Source organism: Buceros rhinoceros, unplaced genomic scaffold (assembly GCF_000710305.1).
Source record: "Buceros rhinoceros silvestris isolate BGI_N320 unplaced genomic scaffold, ASM71030v1 scaffold12092, whole genome shotgun sequence".
In the NCBI taxonomy this organism is placed as follows: Eukaryota; Metazoa; Chordata; class Aves; order Bucerotiformes; family Bucerotidae; genus Buceros; species Buceros rhinoceros.
In genome coordinates this window covers 11,998-31,053 of record NW_010399501.1, presented here as the reverse complement: position 1 = coordinate 31,053, position 19,056 = coordinate 11,998, and the positions used below count along the sequence as shown (strand labels likewise).

Here is a 19,056-nt window from a genome sequence, read left to right as displayed (position 1 = left end):
GCTGCTTCTCCCAGGCTCCTGGTCCCCGCGGTCTGCGTGCAGTAGGAGGCTTTATTCCCCCCTTCCTGGCGACAAACCTGACACTAATCCTTCAGCCTGTATCCCGGTGTACTTTGTCCTGGGGATTAAACGTGCTGCAGATATGAGAGGGGCGTCGTGTGTCTGCATCTAGAGTCCCCGCAAAGGAGTCAAGACTTTAAATGAAACGGATGTTTCCAAAAAAGCAAATAAAACTGTAGCATTGACAGCAGGTCAGTGCTGGTGAATGCCGCGAGGCTCGCAGCCAGTCTCCGCGGAGAATCTCTTTAAACTACTGGGCCCCGAAAGAGGCGAAATGTGGAAAGTATGCAATTTTTGCACTTAATTTTAACTGTACTGGTGGCATCATTTCAATATTCAAAGTGCTATAATGAAGGCACCTTAACCTACGTAAGTCTTGGAAATTCTGGGTTTTAGTAAAGATTGAAAATGCAGCAGTGAAATGGTTCAGTATCTTGAAATGCTTGTAGTGTTGAGGACAGCACATATAAAATGACTTTTTACATTTGCTTTATCACAGAGACTTCAGATTGCAATTCAGTAGTGCAGAGTAACAGAGAAGCTGGCTGAGACTCTCGCTCGGACTCTGTACGCTTGACAGAGACTGTTAGGATGGGAAACAGCGCTTTAAAAGCCCACCTGGAGACAGCACAGAAAACCGGTGTGTTTCAGCTAACGGGAAAGGGACTTACAGAGGTAATGGAACTGTAGGGGAAAGGTGTGTGCGTGGCCGATGCTTTTGGAGAGAAATTCCCGTCTCATTGTCATAATGCGCTGCCTACATGTATTTCTCAAAGATAGTGATGGATATTATATCAAGGGTTTTTTTTACTTTTTTGCAGAGCAGATTTTTGCTTGCTCTGTCTTCTGATTGAGGATTTATCCGTCAGGGAACTTGTCTGCGTGTGAGCTTAGGCTTTAGAGTGCATGTATGTTCAAGAAGTACTAGTTATGATGTTGTGCTTTTTAAAAAAAGGTCTGTAACCATGAGGGGAAGAATGTACGTTTTATAACCATATTGTTACCTGGAAAAATACTCCATGGGTTGTCACACTGAGATACTTAGGCTGTATTTAATCGTACTTCTATGAAATGTGAGCCTGTACAGGCTGTGCACCGGGCTGCAAGCATCTTGAAGTTTATTGTATTGCAAATTGTGTTGACTTTGGCTCTTCTGCAGAAAAACACAGAATGTCCTGGAACCTAAATCGAGTAACAATTCACAGGATAGCAAAAAAAAAAAAACCAACTATATTGCACTAATTTTTCAAGACTTTTCTAAAGTATCTTCTTCCACTATCATAACTTCTCTCTTTTCCTTTGCCAAATGAGTGGAGAATCAAAACCACTGACCTGTTGACCAGGACTCACTGACAGTGATTGACAGGCTTTTCTTTTTTTTCAGCTCAGTGCCAAGTGCAGATTAAAGTGGTATGGGATGTAAATAAGAATAAGGAAAATTGTTTACGTTATTGTTTAAAAGGGAAAGCAAGAGAAAATTTTTCCAGCTACAATATAGAGTTGTTAATTAGCTGTAGAATGTTTTTAAATTGCAGGCATGTTTAAGAGAAGCACAAGAGGACTAAAACATAAACGAGCTCATGTCATGGTATACTTCCTTCTCTCTTTTGAATTTAAATTGCTTGGATTAAAAACTACTCTTCCTAGATGTTAGACTGTCTCCTTTATATCCCTTTGCACTTCCTCAGATGAAAAAATATTTTAAAAAATATGTATTAAGCAAATTTGCCAACTTAACTGCATACTGTGGTGATTGATTGGATATTATGGTATGGATATGACAGTATGTAATAGTGATACAAATATCAATTAAAAATTTAAGCTGCGTTTCTTGAACATTTTAAGTTATGTCAACTATTTAAATGTTGTATATTTTTTCTCTCTCATAGTTTCCTGAAGATCTGCAGAAGCTAACAAGCAACTTAAGGACAATAGACTTGTCAAACAACAAAATAGAGCTCTTGCCACCACTCATTGGAAAATTTTCCTTTTTGAAGAGCCTTGTTCTAAACCACAACAAACTGAGTATGCCTGCTAATTAATGTCTCCACAGATTTTTAAAATAATAACCTGACTTCTCTGATGAGAAACTAAATTTAATGATTTAACTCTCACAAGTTGTATATGGGGAGTTTAGACACCTAAACTGAAATCTTTGGAACTCATATACAGGAAAAAAACCCTCAACCCCCTAATTTCTTAAATACTAGTTGCCAAGTTAGTTGTATAATCAGTTTTATACTGATATGTAAGTACTTAAAGCCATAACGTTTCTGTGCTGTGAATTGTGTGAGCTGAAGTTTTAACAGGTAATGAAGATGATCTTAAAGATCTCTTCCAACCAAAAGTATTCTGTGCTTCTGTCATCTGTAGAAAATGCTGCTAGCCATTTAGTGCTTGTTGCAGTTTCTGTTGGAATGTCTGACTTTGTGGAAAAATTAGGATGAGGTGAAGAAACTAACTTTTTTATAAATTAATTGTATTATCTGCTTTTTTGAAAAACAAATTCATTTACAAACCTTTGACTATATCGTGCAACTCAAGAGTGCTGCAGGTTGTACATGTGTGTGGGTAGAATGAGGAAGATGGTTAAAAAGCATCTGTCATCACTGGACTTACATCTCTGTGCAGGGATCTGAGCCTTCATTGGAAAATGGAGAGAAATCCTGTGAGAAATTGCTCTTACACAGCACCATTTTTTATGCAGAAGCTTATCGGAATTAAGTGGGTATGACTATTTAATGCTCTTTGTTCAGGTCATCTCTTTGTTCTGTCATTTCCAGCTGCTTTGCCCGAGGAACTGTGTAAACTGAAAAAACTGGAAACACTACACTTGAATGGCAATCACTTGAGGCAGCTACCAGCTGCATTTGGACAACTTTCAGCTCTCAAAACCCTCAGCCTTTCTGGAAACCAGCTTCGGACTGTGCCTACGCAACTTTGTGGTCTTCGTCACTTGGATGTGGTAGATCTTTCCAAAAACCAGATCCAAAACGTGCCCGACACTGTGGGAGAATTGCAGGCTATTGAACTCAATTTGAATCAGAATCAGGTCTGGTAACTGACATATTATGAACGTGAAGATTTAGGACGTGGTTTACCTTTACATTCTTTACATTCACAGAACATAAGCTGAGACTATAAAAAAATTTTTAGGTAAAAGATGTCTGGGGACAACAGAAACGAGGGGTCATAACTAGAATTTATGTATTGATACATCCAACTGCCTGATTTGACTAACAAACCCTGAATTATGTTGTACAGAAAATTATTTGAACGGTTCTTGAGTAGGAATCTGATAAATGTGTAGGTTGCCTGTCATCATGGAATAAAAAAAGTTACTTGGATTTTTGATCACTGTTATTGTTGCTTACACATTGTTGTTAAGTAGTTATTGTTAATGTAGTTTATATTTACAACATGGTAATTGTTCCATTAGTCTGAAACAAATCACTAACATTTCTCTTTGATTTTTTTTTTTATTTCTACCAGATTTCCCAGATCTCAGTGCAGATCTCCCACTGTCCACGCCTCAAAGTCTTGCGTTTAGAAGAAAACTGTCTAGAACTCAGCATGCTTCCTCAGAGTATCCTCAGTGATTCCCAGATCTCGCTGCTTGCAGTAGAAGGCAACCTCTTTGAAATCAAGAAACTCAGGGAACTGGAAGGTTATGATAAGGTTTGTGTCTTTTCTGTTTTTTGGTCTTATTTTTAATAACTTCACTTCTGGTGAATTCCTTAGCCAGTACCTCCCCAGAATACTAAGCCTTTATGGTAGTGAATAAAAGCACAGTTTATTGGTATTGTCACTGGTACTGGATTCCTAACTAACCTCTGAAAAGAATTTCAAGAGTTCTTCGAAGATTAACTTTCCATAGGATTCAGGATCAGTGTTCTTTCATCAGCATCTTCTGAAGGGTGGCTAATGATGACAGGTGTCTGTCTTCACTGTGATGGCACAGAAACCCAAGGATGCTTCCTGTTATGCAGCGTTCTTAGGTGTTTGATGTTAGTTCGTCTGTAACACTTGAAATTTGACTGTTTAGCACTCTGAGGGCTTTCTTTGTAGAACATTAATTATAGCAACTGGCAAAAATTTTTGTGGTTTTTTTTTTGTTTGAAATTAAAGATCTAATGGTTGTATCTGGGAAATGAAAACATGCTTTAGATGCAGAGTGCTTTTGAGTCAGAGCAGAAGCTTGGCTGCTTTCATTAGTAATGATCTTGTATTAATTTCTGAATCTTAGATCTTTTTTGTCTTTGTAGTACATGGAACGATTTACAGCTACAAAGAAGAAGTTTGCGTGATCGTTATTCTGACCACGTATTCCCCTTAAGAAGAGCTAGTGACTGAAGCACATGCTTCACTGACTTAAACCAAGACTAATGAAGGCGATGATCAGAGTACTCCTCCTCCAGAGTCTGATAAGGCCACGCTGAATAAACTTGAACTAGAGAACATGGGTATTGAACTGATGAACCTGCCCAGGGGCCAGTGCTGATTTTCATGCCACTATAGCTTTTAACACAATGCATGTTATCCTTTGTCAGGCTTATTTTTTTCCACAGAGAAAGGCAATGAGCGTTTCAAAAGTTGCCAGGTCCCTTTTGTCAGGAAGCGGGCTTTTGGTTTGTAAGAGGATTATTTCTTCTGGAAACATTTTTCCATGGTAGCTCATGGAAGTTCTACCAAAGCACATCTGAAATGCTGTATGTCTTGCAGTAAGCACTATTCTACAGAGAACTTTTACAGATGAGGTTTTAGTTCATAACCTGTGTAAGTTTTTTATGCAGCACAAATAGTTGTGGCTGTTTTATTAACTGCTTCCAGTAAACATCATGGTTTGAGCATCCTTCATTCATATTTTACAGTATGGGCTTTCTTTTCCTATTAGCAAGAATTTCTCTGCAGTTCACAGCTGCTTGAGCTGCATCAAATAAGAATGAAGTTCATCTTCAATATATTCTGTAAAAATGTATATTGTTGGAAAATATATCCTTGCACTGACTTGTGTACAGAGCAATGCTGAAAGTTTTAGCCATCAGACTACTGCTGCTGCCTTATTACCAAAAACATCTAGAAAGAGCTAAAAATGTATGCCATTATGTAAGTTATACTGAAAAGGAAAATGTACTTGTTTATTTTAGTAAATAATGTTTTTAAAATCAGTTCATTTGGTGTAAGTGCTTTAACAAGTAGTACTAAGCTGTCACTTAGATACTTGGTTCCATCTGGTAACAGCTGTACTTCAACTGCTGAGACTGTCAGCACTCTGGTAACAGTTCCGTCAGTATGTGCTGCGTGCTCAAAACAGCGCCGTAGGAGGTGTAGCAAGCACACTCCTTGGCAAGAGAAGCATGGATGCATCTATTCCTAATGAGACCGTCTTACATTAACTACTAAAGCTTTCTCATGTAGCAGTTAATGTAAGACAGCAGCAGGGGCAGGGAACTAGGTACCTCTTCTGAGCATCTCATAAAAGAAACACATTTGTTGGACAACAAATCCCTTAAAGTTGCTGGTGTAATCATTAAGTGCATTCAGCATCTTACACCATCTGCAGTTAAAAAGGAAGTGACCTCTATGCCAATCTTTTTCCTCAACATAACAACTATAATTCAGATTAGCAGTAAGTGTTTCTTTTGTAAGATGCTCAGAAGAGCTGTCTAGTTCCCTGACCCTGCTGCTGTCTTACTTCAATCCTTACATAGTAGTATCTGTTGTAGGAGTGTTTTAGGGAACATTAGCTCCTTATCTGAAGGATGTGATCCATCATTGAACAGGGAACCTGCTTCACTTAAGAACTGCCATTCCAGGTGTTAGTTTATTAAAAAACGGGTAGCTTCCTGTAAGCAGCAGCTGACAGCAAACAATGTTGATGAGGCTACTTCGTTTTGCAAGACAAATAGGAAAGTGCTTTAAGAACACAACCTCTGTTACCACAGTGCAAGGCTGTGTATAGTCAGAAATCTAATTCTGCTTCATACTAACAGATTGAACATAGTAATAGTAGAACAGATTAGGACATGCAGACCCAGCAGTGAATAGTTTAAAGCCCCAGGCTGTTTTGAATATTAGCTCCTTCCACTTGATGCCCAAATCCCATTTGAAGTACAACCTTTTTTTTCCCCCCTAGAGATTTGCCAGGCACAAGACATCAACAGAACAAAGCCCTACAGCTAGCAGATTCCCCCATTGCATTCACCCACTTTGACAACTACAAAGGAGTGTTCTATCATCAGTATGTAGGTACTTGTCAGTGTTGTGCTAGGATGGTTTTTTTGGGGGGGTTCTTTTGGCTTTTTTTTTCCCCAAACAGGATTCTTTGATCTATTCAGATATGTGCAAGAAGAGATGCTAGATTAAAACATTTAAAATTGATGCAATGAGCATTGCTATAAAAAATTCTTCCTTTCTCAAATACTTCAAAAGGCAGTAAGTCAACATTTCTCTTACGTGATTACTAGCACATTTAGAAACCTTTCCATTACTCAGTATTAGGCTCCTTGGAGTTATGAAAGCTATCAAAAATGTTGTAAAGCAACAGGCAGAAAACACCATGCAAAATCTTGAGTGGTGCTGAATTACTCCTGGATTAACCAAATTTGTTTCAGAAGAGGAAGACTATTTTTTAAAGAGGAAGACTGTTGTTTAAAGAGAAAAGGCTGGCTGGTACGCTCACATGTTTTACTCACAGTTACTTATTGCTGAGAGCTAAGTCACTTAGTCACACTGTTCTGTCCTTTTCAGCACTGTATGTGACCTATTAGTAGTAGTTCTGTAGTGGAAATTTCTCAGTTTCCCCTTCTCACCACCTCCACACTACAGATGACACTATGAAACAATGTTATTACCTTGCACAATCACATCTACAGCTTTTTAGGAATTGAGGTAGAAAATGTTACCCTAGTTAAATAAAAAACATTCATATACTTTCTCTCATGCCTGTATCACTTGCTTTCCAGTTTTCCATTGCAGTAAGATACTCTTTTCATCCATCTGTTCAATCAACATTAGATAGCCCATTGCAGCAAAGGTCAGCTAGCAACTGCAAGCCCCTGCATTGTGTAAACAGCAGATTGTTTCACTGCATGGTCTTCAGAGGAAGGTTTGCAAGGTGCTGCACAAGCACTACGTGCTGCAGTTCGTGCCATAGCTACCCTTGTGTTAAGAGGCTTAATTCAGCTTTCATCAAGGAGTAGGCTAGCTTATATTTACAAGTTGTCATTTAAACATACCCATGTGACATGTGCTGCATACTCAGAATAGTTACATATGGAGGCTGTCCCTAATTTTTTTCCTAGTTACTAGTAGAAATATGAGAAGTACTTCTTCCAAGCCATTCCCAGATAGGCTCTTCTCTCTTGCAGCTCGAAAGTGCTGCAAGGCACCTCAGGTCTTTATTTCCCTCCCCTAAACCTAAAACCTCCTCTCCTCTCCTCAAACCATTCTGGGAAGGTGAGGCTTTAGTATGCCTCACAAGAGAAATGGCAGTGGCAGTCGGTTAAATCACTGGATTTCACCTCCTGGACTAGGTATTTGCTAGGCATCTGTTACCTGGACTGTACTGGAAAATTCAAGTTACTTTACTTAGTTCCTTTATATCATCTTGAAGAACAGTCCCATGTCAAATCAGAGTCTTTCAAAGAAGAGATGGACACATTTCATAGTCTGAAGTTAGGTGATGTTGATTATGCAGGGATGAAAACTAGAGCATTTAAAACAAGATCACAATTCCTCTCTTCCCAACCACACCCATTCCCTTGTTAGCGTTAGGATCTCTGCAAAATAAAAACAGAAGGGGAACTTCCTAGTTGCATAGTAGCCACTATTCTGCCAAGGTTATTAAGGTCAGGAAACTAAAAAGACATTTCTAAGAGAAAAGAGTTTGTAAAACACATTCAGTTATAAAAGTATGTATTTTTTGTGCACAATATATAGTTTAACAATCAAAAGCAGATGCTGTAAACCTTCATTCTTAATAGCATACAGAAATACAAAGATGTACAAGTTGTTGATTTCATTCCACAGATACGGAAATTAAGCATCTATTCTACAGACAACAGTAAGGCAATTCCGAAAGCAGACTCTATTCACTGACATAAAGGCAGATTTGGCTCTCGCTTCATCAGAAAATAGTAGATGCTCCACTTATACTCAAGCTTAGAGTCTCAGAAATTATTTCCTCGTGTGGTATTCATCAGGATGTTGCAAATTTGATATATCAATCACTGGATTCTCTCAGCCAAAACACTCTTTGTTGTTAGGGCTCAGCGAGTCAAGAACAGGGCCTTGTAATGGCAAGGGAGAAAAACCTTCCCATGTCTGGACTGTCCAGATGCTACAGAGCAAGTTCGCACTGTCGTAAGCAGAATAAGGTAACCACTTAGTCTTCTGTTCCAGGAGACAAATCACAAGTAAATGATGTATACTTTGCTTTCACAACCAGCAGCAAACTCTCATTCAGTTCACCTGAACTTTTTAAGAAGAAAAAAATAAGCATACAAATCCCCTATGGTTTCCCATGCAAGTGGTTGTTAGAAATTTACTGTGCAGTGTTCTTAAAAGTACTTCTTTGCTACTTGTGTTTTTAAGCGTGTAATCTTCATTTGCAGATGGGGTAGATAGAGCTTTTAGAATTCACCAGCTTTCCAGTAATTACTGGAAGCCACGCAGAAGCCAACACACACTACTGAGTATTCGGTCTCCTAAAAATGACCTTATTCACATAAGACAGTCTACCACTGGCCTATCGATTACGTGCAGCAGCTCCATCCTTTGGTCAGTTTTCTGTGTTTTGTTTTCTTTAAGTATCAAATTGTCCTGGGAGTGAACTGAGAATGTACCAATAATACTGACTGTATTTCTACTAAAAAGAAAACAAAACACTTAATGCTGTTTGTCTTACATTTCAGCAGATTAGTGTCATCTCTAGCCCTGGGGTTAATTATTAATTGCTACAGGATACTTGTGGACTGTCCTTCCCAAAAAACACCCCATAATGCTATTAGTTTTAATTATTCCTCCAGTAGATTTGGTTTGAAGATTTTTGCCATCCAGTGCTGAGCATCACAAGTTAGTCCAAAGCATCATTTTCACCTTTAAAGCAGGCATATTATATTGCTGGGAAGAGTTAAAATTATACAGGTCCCTTGGAATTTACTTGGAAAAAAAATTCAAGAAAATTCTGGGAATACACCTGATTACCTAACAGGAAAACCAAAATGTTTTTCTTGTTCATAGGAAGAGAGATTTACCTCACCTGGTCAGAAACTCCCCTATTCTGCAACAGAATATTTTAGTCAAAAGCAGCCTGGATGTGTAATATTTCCAGTTGCCAGTCCCAGAATCTGTAATAACAAACCAGTCAGGAATCTATTCAGAACTAGTTTATTTAGAACTAGCATACAGTTCTTATATAGGTACTGCTTCCTCCAGACCTGTGACATACGTTTCATAGTAAGCTGCTGGTTTTGGCAGGTGTAAGAAGTTTCCCCAAAGTCACTGCTGAGAGCAAACTCTGCACCAGGTCTCAGTCATTATTTTGCACTGGAGAAAGGCATAGTCTGAACTCTAGTGAAAGCTGGCAGAATGGAATCTGGTGTGGGGTGCAAGAACACTGCACGCTTTTCTACTTGGTTTCTTCCAGTTAAGGAGCATCAGACACTTAAATGTTCACTTTTGTATGAGGGCCATAGAATTTTCCATCAAATAAATACTTCTGGGAAATGGTTTTATCTTCTTCTACTCATGTGCACGGGGTTTAGATCAGGTTTATATACACACGACAAGTAACATCAGAACAATGCAGCGTGATTTCCCAATCATGGCCTCCAAACTGAAGTCAATTGACAGTAAAGAAAGGAAACCTCTATATCCCTCCAGTCACTTCTACATTAAAGTTTGTGTAGTTAAGAAGTGTTTTAAACCCCTCAACCCATAAGTAGTAAGTAATGGGCCTCTTCAACTCTGTAATCCACAAACTCAAACCAAGCACGTGGTTTGGATTCTAAAACGATGGACAGCCTGCTAGAGATACAAGGCAGACAATATTCACCAAGTCCCTCTTTTAGTGAAGACACTCAACTCATGAGGTATTTCAAACAGTGCAAAGTGCCCTCTCCAACTTTCCACAACTGTGAATTCAGGTTACCCTGCTTGTTCAACTTCAAAGGACTGAATTTTGGGTGCAAGGAAAAAAGAAAAGACTAGGAGGGGAAATAAAACATGCAGGGAGATTCTCAAAGCCCACTTTTAGCCCTGAGCAGTTTAAAGAAAGTGAAGGCAGATGGGTAGGAGGAAATTATGCTGGCTTCTTTCTTGCCATCAATGCCACATTTACACATGAAGCAATAAAAAAGAAAATGAATCCCTGTAAGGAAGGGTACTGCTTCATTTTTCCCAGCCCCTCTTATTTCAGAATAGAAGTTTCACAGATCTGTGAATATGGTGGCTTGCAGCTGGAGAGACAGAGTCATTGAACAGTGACAGCAGGCTTCAGTTCTCAATTAATTTCTTGGCTCTGACATTGGCTTGTTCAATGCGTTCCCTGTTTGTATCAGCCTGAAAGAAAAATTCATAGGTCATTTGCAAACTTCACACAAAACAATTCAAAAGTTCAAACTGACATGATCTTCTGAATTGCAGGGTGTTACTATGGTGGTAGACAGAAGGGAAGGAATTTCAGTAAGATGGAAGGAATTCCCCTCCCCCCTCCCCATCCCCTGTAACCAGCATATGCTGTCAATTTTGGCAGCAAGAATCAGGAAAACCAGTTTTCAGTCTTCAGCTGATCCTTAAAACATAAGGGCTTGCCTCAGCAAGTCAGGAAGAATATTAACAAAAGAAAGGGACAAATATTTCCTCTAAGCGTACAGACACCTTAAGGAGCTCTACAGAGCAGCTTCGTTACTATGGACTAGAAGTAATAGTGAAAACTGAAAGAGACCTATAGGCATAAAATCAGAATTATTTTGCTTAGTGCAAATTCCTGGCTTTCATCCACACACCCTCTAGTGTCCTAGTGTCACAACAGTACAGTATCTGTAAGAAGAGCACTTTATAATAATTGTAAAGCATCACAAGTCAGCCACAGCATCTCTGCTGAACAAGTGTCAACATTTTACTGAAAGTATGGTAAGGAGCTTTGAAATAATTCCCTCACTATCCCGCCTGCAGGGACAAATGAGCAGAAGGGTAATAAGCACAGAACTACCCCCTGCCCTCACCGCGAGGAGGGGAACAACTGAGAAGCTCTACCCGGGCCAAGTATTAGCCATTTCACACCTTCATGCTGCAGTGGGCTGGAAGAGGACACTGGCACTTCGAGCCCTTCCTGCCTTCCTGCCCTTTGGGTCGAAGGTTGGGGAAGGGCAGGAATCTACTGCAGAAAAGAATCTAATCTCTTAACACCACTTTGGAAATGCATTCATCTAGCTACTAGATCTTCTAAGAAAGCCAGTAACATAAGCTTCTTTAGGGGTTTTTCAGACCAGCAGTCCTGCGTCACACTGCAGCCTGCCAAAAGTCGACAAATCAAACCTATGTATTTCTCAAATGAGTTGGAATTTTTCATTTTTTAAAATAAAAGCAAAAGCATCAACTCTGTGCTGAAGTTAAGCTTAATACTGCTTTTTTTCTTTATGTGATACTGTCATTTGGAGATTTACCCTCAACATTTTGATTTGGTTTCTACACTGCTCACTAGATTTAAAAAACAATTACCAGCAGAAAAGTATTAGATTACATATCCTGAGACAGGTTGCCAGTCTCAAAGCCAGGAATTCCACTGTAATTTTTACTGCTGTTTTGTAAAGCAATTTAACTTGTTTATAGCACATTTTAATAGTTAGTAAGACTATCAGCAAGATTTATTCAGACCATTAAATGAAACAGCATCAGGCCAAAACAGTGCTTGAAACTATCAGAAACACTACTATTAAAAACAGTAATTCCCACTTGCAGTTAATTTGACCAGGCAATTTTCAGTCCACTTAAGCTACAAGAATTTCACACCTCATTTTAAACTCCAATTACATTTTCTAGTGTTCCTTAAAAGTCTGACTTTTTACGTGATAACCACCTCAAATCTGCAGTTTCAGGGAACAGTGCAAGAAAATTAAGACATCCTCCATAAGATCACGTTAATTTGCCTTAATATCACAACCACTAAATTACTAGACGCAGTTTAGATGCTGACACATGTACAACCAACATTTACGTCACACTAGCTCTGTTTATTTCAGAAAATTCCATTCTTCCTTTTAACCCTACTGGGCATTTCAGGGATATCTAACTTCCCATTTTGTCTTAATTCTATAATTTTACGGCAACTGGTGTTCATTTCTGCTTTTCAAAAATCTTTAATATATGCTGTCAGAGCTTTCATTTCTTTAGCCTGTAAAAGAATTTCTATTCATTTCAAAATTTGGGGATTTCTGAAATACAACTAACTTCCTTGAAATTTCCCTCTGTAAGAACCTCCCCCACCCCCAGCATATTTATGATTCATCTGATTTGGGAAGTTAATCGTTAAAGCAATAAAATTTAAAAAATAAAAAAAGATGTTAGTGGTTATGATTAACTTCATACGCAGATAAGGGCAGACCATGTCCCTGTGCACCTACAAAACCTATTATTCCAGAGTGTCCCCAACCCAAATATTAACCTGTCCAGAAGAATTAGGGCAATGAATTTCCTCAGCTTTATTTTTCATTCAGCGATGTGAATTCCAGAAGAATCTTGCTATTGCTAAGAAATAACCTATTCCCCTACCACATACAAGATTGCCTGCAAGCAACAACCACCCAGTTATACCTGTAGTAAATGTTTGCCCTTTTGATCCAATCAAGTTTTGTTGTTTTCAGAGTAAGCTGTGACCTGTGCTGTATATTTTTCGGTTTCCTGACACACCAAAGCATTTGAACTTTTGGCTACGTACCCAAACACCAAGATGTATCTCATTCAAATCACTGCAACCTATAAGATAGTATAATCTTAAAGCATATTACTGGAAATACAGGTAGATAGGACAGTGAGCCCGTTCCTTGTAACTTCTCAGTAACGACCTTTAGGCTGAAAGCGGAGAACCCCTTTGACACTTACCTTTACATTTATCCGGTCTATTTGTTTATTCTGGGCATCGATCTCATTGCCCATATCCAAAGCCATGTTTTTCAAATTGCCAAGAATGTTTCCCACTTGAGCAAGATTTTCATCCATTTCATCTTCTCTGGCATCATTTGTTACCCTGTTCAAATAATTAAGACAATGTCTCCAAGAATCAAGAACTTGCTTTTTCTACTTTAAGTTTACTTTGACAGAAATTGCTGCACGTTTATCTGACAGGCAATACCCCCAAGCCTTTGAAACCCCATGTATTCCAAGCAAGTAGCCCACCAAAGGTTCTAAGCTAGTCACTATTATACAAATAGCCTTAGAATTTAAAACAACAGCTACCAGAAGAAGTTTAAGACACAGGTTTGTCTCAAATATACTTTGACAGTAAGAGCCCTTGATATTTTTTACAAACCCTCAATAGCTAAGCCCAAAGCTCTATAGTTCCATCATTCAGAAACAGACTAATACCACCCTGATGAAAGAAATATGAAAGTGTACAATGAGCTCTACAATACTAAAACAGGAGTCTGCCATTTCCTCTCCAAGCGGCAGCAATTCCTTCAAGCCACAGCAAAAAACCTTAGTGTCTAGCAGCTGCACCTAAAATGCACGTGAAAGAAGCTGACAACTGGTAACTTAGGATTTCTGCACTTCAGATTGAGAAAATGAAGATGTAAACCTTGTAATATAGCCGCCACTTGGTCCTCTAGAAGTCTGAGGCTGCTGCTGATTAATCCGTCTTGGCTGCATGGATATCACATGGTCTGCGGAGTTCTCTGTTCCATCTCCCCAGGTTGCTCTGTATGCCTTGCTAGCCTCAAAGTTCTTTGTCCTACTCAAAAAAAAAAAAATCTGAACTACTACATCAGAAATATGGCTTCCTGACCAAAGTTCTGTGTAATTTAGGATTTTCAGAAACATTTGTCTTGTGCCTGAAAGAGATTAGATTTTGAATAGACAAAGCCTTGTCTACCCAATACAATTTCTTATACTGGGATAGTACAAACAACTCAGTCACTCCAGGGACAGCGATTAATTTGGTCTTAAGCTTTATACAAGCACAGTAGTTTCCTCAAAGTAATATACTTTACCAGAAAAGGGGAAGCTTATGACACTAACAGGAAAGCTTACACTGTCATAAGATAAAGTTGCATTTACAACAGGGGTTAATCTAGAGTCAGTATTACTTCCTTTCCAGGGAAGAAATGGGGATGAAAGAAAAACTCCTTCAAACACAAATGGCAACACTATGCAAGAAAGCCATTAATCTCTACTTTTTTTGTCAAACATTTTCTATTACCAAGTCTTTCCTTTTAAAGTTAATGATTCTCAGGTTAACTTTGATTCTGAAATAACAGTAATCATGCTTAAATAGCTCCTTCATTCTGCAGTTCAATTGAAGTAACGCCATTAAAACGACAAACGAACTTACCATTTCACTTTTACCAGATAATTCAGAAAAGAAAAAAATTAAAGAAAGTACATGGACATAAAGCAATCTCAAGAATCACAGATCCACCAGAGCAAAAGGGGAAGAAAATATAAGAGAAAACCAACTGATCTAAATTGGGGTCAGTTCTCATGAATCCTAAACAACATATTTGGAGAATATTCTCAGGTTCACCCTGTTCACTAGTATTTTCAGGTTTTAGCTAAATAATCCAGACTCCCTTGCCACATTTCTGCTTCTTTAAAAGTCTGAGGGGAAATCTGTAGTGTCTTTCTGCACATCTAACTTTTTAATTACAGGTAATCAGTTCCTGTATCCATAGTGCCTTTCACTAGCCCAGATGTTTCACGTTTGAAGAGGTGTGAACTTAGCTGTAATGAAGAAATATTGCCCTCATTCTTCCGGCATTTATGTAATCGAAATGGGAAATTGTATTTCATAGGTCAGATTGTGTGAAAAGTAATCTAGTATGAATAGATCACAGGGAAGAAATGGAGTAACTCCTCAGTTCGTAACAGAACTGCTGCACCCAGCAGAATTCTGAAGAAATCTGAACGAGTCAATTTTAGCTCCTTGTGCATACACAGGCTTAAAAAAATCTCAATATTTACTGCACCTATATTGAGCATTATATTTTAATCTCACTCAAAGCCACGATGGCGTGAAAGCTTTGTATGCTTGGCTTCTGGATTAGCAAAGTCTTAGGTGCCAGCGGTAACTGAGAAATTTATTAACTGAAAATCAAGTGACCTGAAAACTACTTGTACATCTGAAGTAAATGGCTAGAAACAATTGTTGCTTAGTTCTAATCAGCACAGTTAAGAATAAAGCTTCTCACCACCTGATTTTAAGAGCCGTTCTTCAAATTACTACACATTCACTTTTCTCATGTTTCATTTGTGAGAGTAAGGCAATTTATACAACCTGTCCAACCAGCAAGGGCTCAAGCGGTTGTTCAACAAATCCACAGCTAATACTCTACCGTAATCGACATTTTCTATTCACCCCAGTATTACAACACATCAGTCACAAGGAGACCTGCATGCAGACATCATGCACACACAAGCACAAATCCAATAAAAGCATCACCTCAGACAGCTGGTTAATGTACATCGGCACTAACAAGACTGACCTTGTCCTAAAATCCGCTTTCACCAGTTAGGTGAGTACAGCTTCTTATCCTAGTCTTCAGTTTTAGAAAGCAAGCGTCAGTGTTAGGAGAAAACGGAGAAGAAAATAGTAAAGACCAGCAAACAGGTAAATTGTTATTAGTACACAGATTATATTAGAGTACTGCCAGTATTTTGTGTTTTCACAAAGCTTTTGTAAATCATGTAAGCCTAGGAGAATTGAGAAAAGCAGGATTTAATTCAGCAAGTGTTCTGACTTGGCTTCACGCTTTATAAAAAAAATGAAAAACTTTGGACATAACTGGTTGACAAATAACTCTGACATTGACAGAAAAAAATCATGCACCAGTAAATCTCTGAAAAGCATTCACAGTTTCTTCCTCATTGCCCACTTCTTTTCTGAACGTTTACTATTTTGGTACACAACTCATCTTTTACTGTTATCTGTATTTGGAGTACCGCAAGCATTCACAAATTCTGAGCTTGCTCAGTGTCAATAAGCTACTTAGCTTTGGTGAACAGGACTGCCAAATACAGAAAACAGAGACCGAGTGTGTCAAAATGCTCAAAGTCCATCAGCTTGCCAAAATAGAAATCCGTAAGCACACCTATCCAGAGGTCAGGACAGAACTATCTGCCTTTTCAAGGCACACAGCTCCAAGAATCTAAAGCTCTAAGTATTTCAGCCTTAGATACCCTAAGTGATCTTGAAAGCATTATTCTGTTGGATAATCAGACTTAGCTACTCTAAGGAATGTTTACCTAAATTTCTGCTGCCTCTCAGGGAGCAGAATAAGGGGGGTTTTTGCTCATGCTAAAGAGCTGAAAATGAACAATCACACAGACTGTTTGCTTCAGTGGTCACTCTCAAAATAAACAATTTCTCCTTCGATTGGAAGAACTATGATTACATCCAATACACACAAATCAATTTGATACTTTGCTGCTTAAAGGTAAAGCTAGCACACCTCAAAAAATATTGCTTTCCTTACGATACTGATTTTTTTTCAGGCTGTTCACGTGTTTAGAAGTATAAATCAAGTGCCATACAAAAGATTGGAATACTCTTAACTGACTAGTGTGTGGTAACGATAACACTGATGATACAAAGGTACTGTGAAGCAGGTCTGCAAAAATTTGTGTAGTCACTAGTGAAAGTTTAAAGCTTTAACACAAGAGTCTGTTCTCCTATTCTTCCTCCCTAAAGCATGAATATTTTTTAAATACCTAAAGAACCAGTACTACTTTCCTTCTCCAAAACAGAAGTTTTTAAAGAATATTTTTTAAATACCTAAAGAACCAGTACTACTTTCCTTCTCCAAAACAGAAGTTATCTTGCTTTGAAGTTAGTACAAAAGTAATTTCAAAAAAATTTGGAGTCAATGTTCTAATAGACAGACACACATAGTTATCTGCAGCCCGATTTTGTCTCATCTGTATGAGCACTGATACTATTCTACAAAATAAGCTTTACAGAGAGCAGGGCACAGTTATGCAGGATGTTACACAGCAGCTACACTTACAGTGAAAGGGGCACAATATATGGTTAGATACAAGTAAGCTTTAGCTACTCCCTTACAATTTTAAAAAGGTGCACCTCTACAAACCAAAACAGTCAGCTTCTCTAGAGATTGCGCATTTTTTAATTAGCTCTTTTAAAGACCATCTTCCAGTACAGCAGCTATTGGAAACATTCTAGAACTTCAGACCCAAGCACCAATTTAACTGACCTATTACAAGGACAGACACAGAGCCCACAACACTTGTTAAGCTCTGTCAGTGTCTTCTCAGCTTCTCTCATATCCTTATTTATCTGGTCCATGCCTTCTTCTATGCGATTTAGTTGCTCTGGAAGAAAAACAAGTAATCTGAATAAACATGGATTGGGGGGAGGTGGAGATGGAATATTAACATTTCTTTCAAGCAGGAACTTAACATGTTTCAGCTCTATTCCTATACTAAGACTAATGTCTTTTTGTCTCCGGCCTTCTGGGATTTTTTTTTATTTTTAAGACAGACATTAAGTAATAAGTTTTGTTTGCTACACTGAAAATAACTTTCCTTATCCATAGAGCAGTGCTTCCATTGCTGCCTTTAGAGTAAATGCAGACAGTTACATTCATGCTATGGTGGAAGAGAATCACTCCTGTAGTGAAGACACTGTAACTAACATGGTCTCTCAACTACTTTAAAACCTCTTAAATACTACAAACATATGGGAGTAACCAAATAGCAACTCTCATTTTCACATAAGTAGTCTTTAATAAGCCTTTAGTTTCAACAGCTCTTGAAAGACAATCCCTTTTTCTTGCAGTCAAAGTTGATTTCCAGTGTTAGAGAAGGAAGAACTCACCCCCCTGTTCGTCCAGCATGGTGATAGTTTTGATGCCAACATCCTGGGACTGCAGAAAAATTTATTTGTAGATATAAAACCAGATTTCAATACAGCAGTGCAAAATCAGAAGGTCTCTATAGCAAATTCAGTAAACAACCAAGTTCAAAATAAACTGCTAGGAATAACCTCCATAGTAAAGCTATGCTACATTTCAAATTGGATCCTACATCAGACTGATAAACTTACCTGTGACCCCATCTCAATTAGTGGGGTTTTTTGGTGATTTTTTTACATTACAATAAATTCTATCATCTTGTTGTAATACTCAGATTGAACTATCACAGTGTCAAGCTAAAAAAGTAAATCCAGCTGTGCATTGTTTTGATAACTGACATTTAGTTATTTCTTTATCCCTATACCCTTCAACGGAGCTGGCAAAGTCCTTTAGTCCTAGAAATCAGAATAAAGAAAGCAAAACAAAGCCTGCAAAACAATTTTGGGAATTCAGCAGAAGAGATCAGGAAGAGAATAGCCCATCAATAATTTTAGAACTAAGCAAAGGAAATCATGAGTGAGGAATATACCACAGTACTTGTTGTGCTCTTTGCTGGTTCAAGGTCTTGAATCTAGCACGCAAGTTACACCCATGCTTTTCCGTAAACTGGCAGCACGGTAGGTAGGAGTTATTTTAGCTTCTGCGAATTACCAAACTATGATACCAGGAGAAATCATGTTGGCTCATCACATGTTCTTAAGGTTTATGTTTAAGAGGTACGCATTCAGCTATGCTGATTCAAGTCACAGCAGCCTGATGCCGTCTGGTCAGTACAGGCTCTGAAGCAGCAGTGACCAAACACTTCAGGATCTCTACTCATTGCATTATTCTTTAGTGTTCTCATGCTGACAGTAAATTGTCCCAATCCTTCATCACTAAAAGTCTGGGCATTAGCTTTGACAAGCAT

General features: G+C 38.4%; 2 protein-coding genes across 3 annotated transcripts in view; one reads left to right on the top strand and one right to left on the bottom strand.

Moving 5' to 3' along the window:
- The first annotated feature begins 585 nt into the window (after positions 1 to 585).
- Positions 586 to 4,367, top strand: LRRC57 (leucine rich repeat containing 57). The gene is made up of 5 exons (XM_010131506.1): positions 586 to 735; positions 1,950 to 2,085; positions 2,844 to 3,112; positions 3,553 to 3,738; positions 4,326 to 4,367. The coding sequence occupies exons 1-5, from the start codon at positions 652 to 654 to the stop codon at positions 4,365 to 4,367; spliced, it is 717 nt and encodes a 238-aa protein (XP_010129808.1). The 5' UTR covers positions 586 to 651.
- Positions 4,368 to 9,890: 5,523 nt separating this feature from the next.
- SNAP23 (synaptosomal-associated protein, 23kDa) overlaps positions 9,891 to 19,056 on the bottom strand; it is a 12,361-nt gene continuing 3,195 nt past the window's right edge. Inside the window, exons 3-7 of one of the 2 annotated variants that reach the window (XM_010131504.1) lie at positions 18,113 to 18,161; positions 17,490 to 17,607; positions 13,859 to 14,011; positions 13,165 to 13,309; positions 9,891 to 10,623 (exon numbers count right to left, since the gene is read on the bottom strand). In XM_010131504.1, coding sequence (XP_010129806.1) covers positions 10,558 to 10,623; positions 13,165 to 13,309; positions 13,859 to 14,011; positions 17,490 to 17,607; positions 18,113 to 18,161 — 531 coding nt within the window. In that variant the 3' untranslated portion in view covers positions 9,891 to 10,557. The remainder of the gene's footprint in view (positions 10,624 to 13,164; positions 13,310 to 13,858; positions 14,012 to 17,489; positions 17,608 to 18,112; positions 18,162 to 19,056) is intronic. The other variant, XM_010131505.1, reaches the window with a different exon arrangement.

Bases quoted from the DNA above. Each gene is read 5' to 3' on its own strand.
- LRRC57 (XM_010131506.1), top strand. From the start codon at position 652: ATGGGAAACAGCGCTTTAAAAGCCCACCTGGAGACAGCACAGAAAACC. The intron at 2,086-2,843 runs GTATGCCTGCTA...TGTCATTTCCAG, and splicing joins TCTAAACCACAACAAACTGA to CTGCTTTGCCCGAGGAACTG. The intron at 3,113-3,552 runs GTCTGGTAACTG...TATTTCTACCAG, and splicing joins TCAATTTGAATCAGAATCAG to ATTTCCCAGATCTCAGTGCA.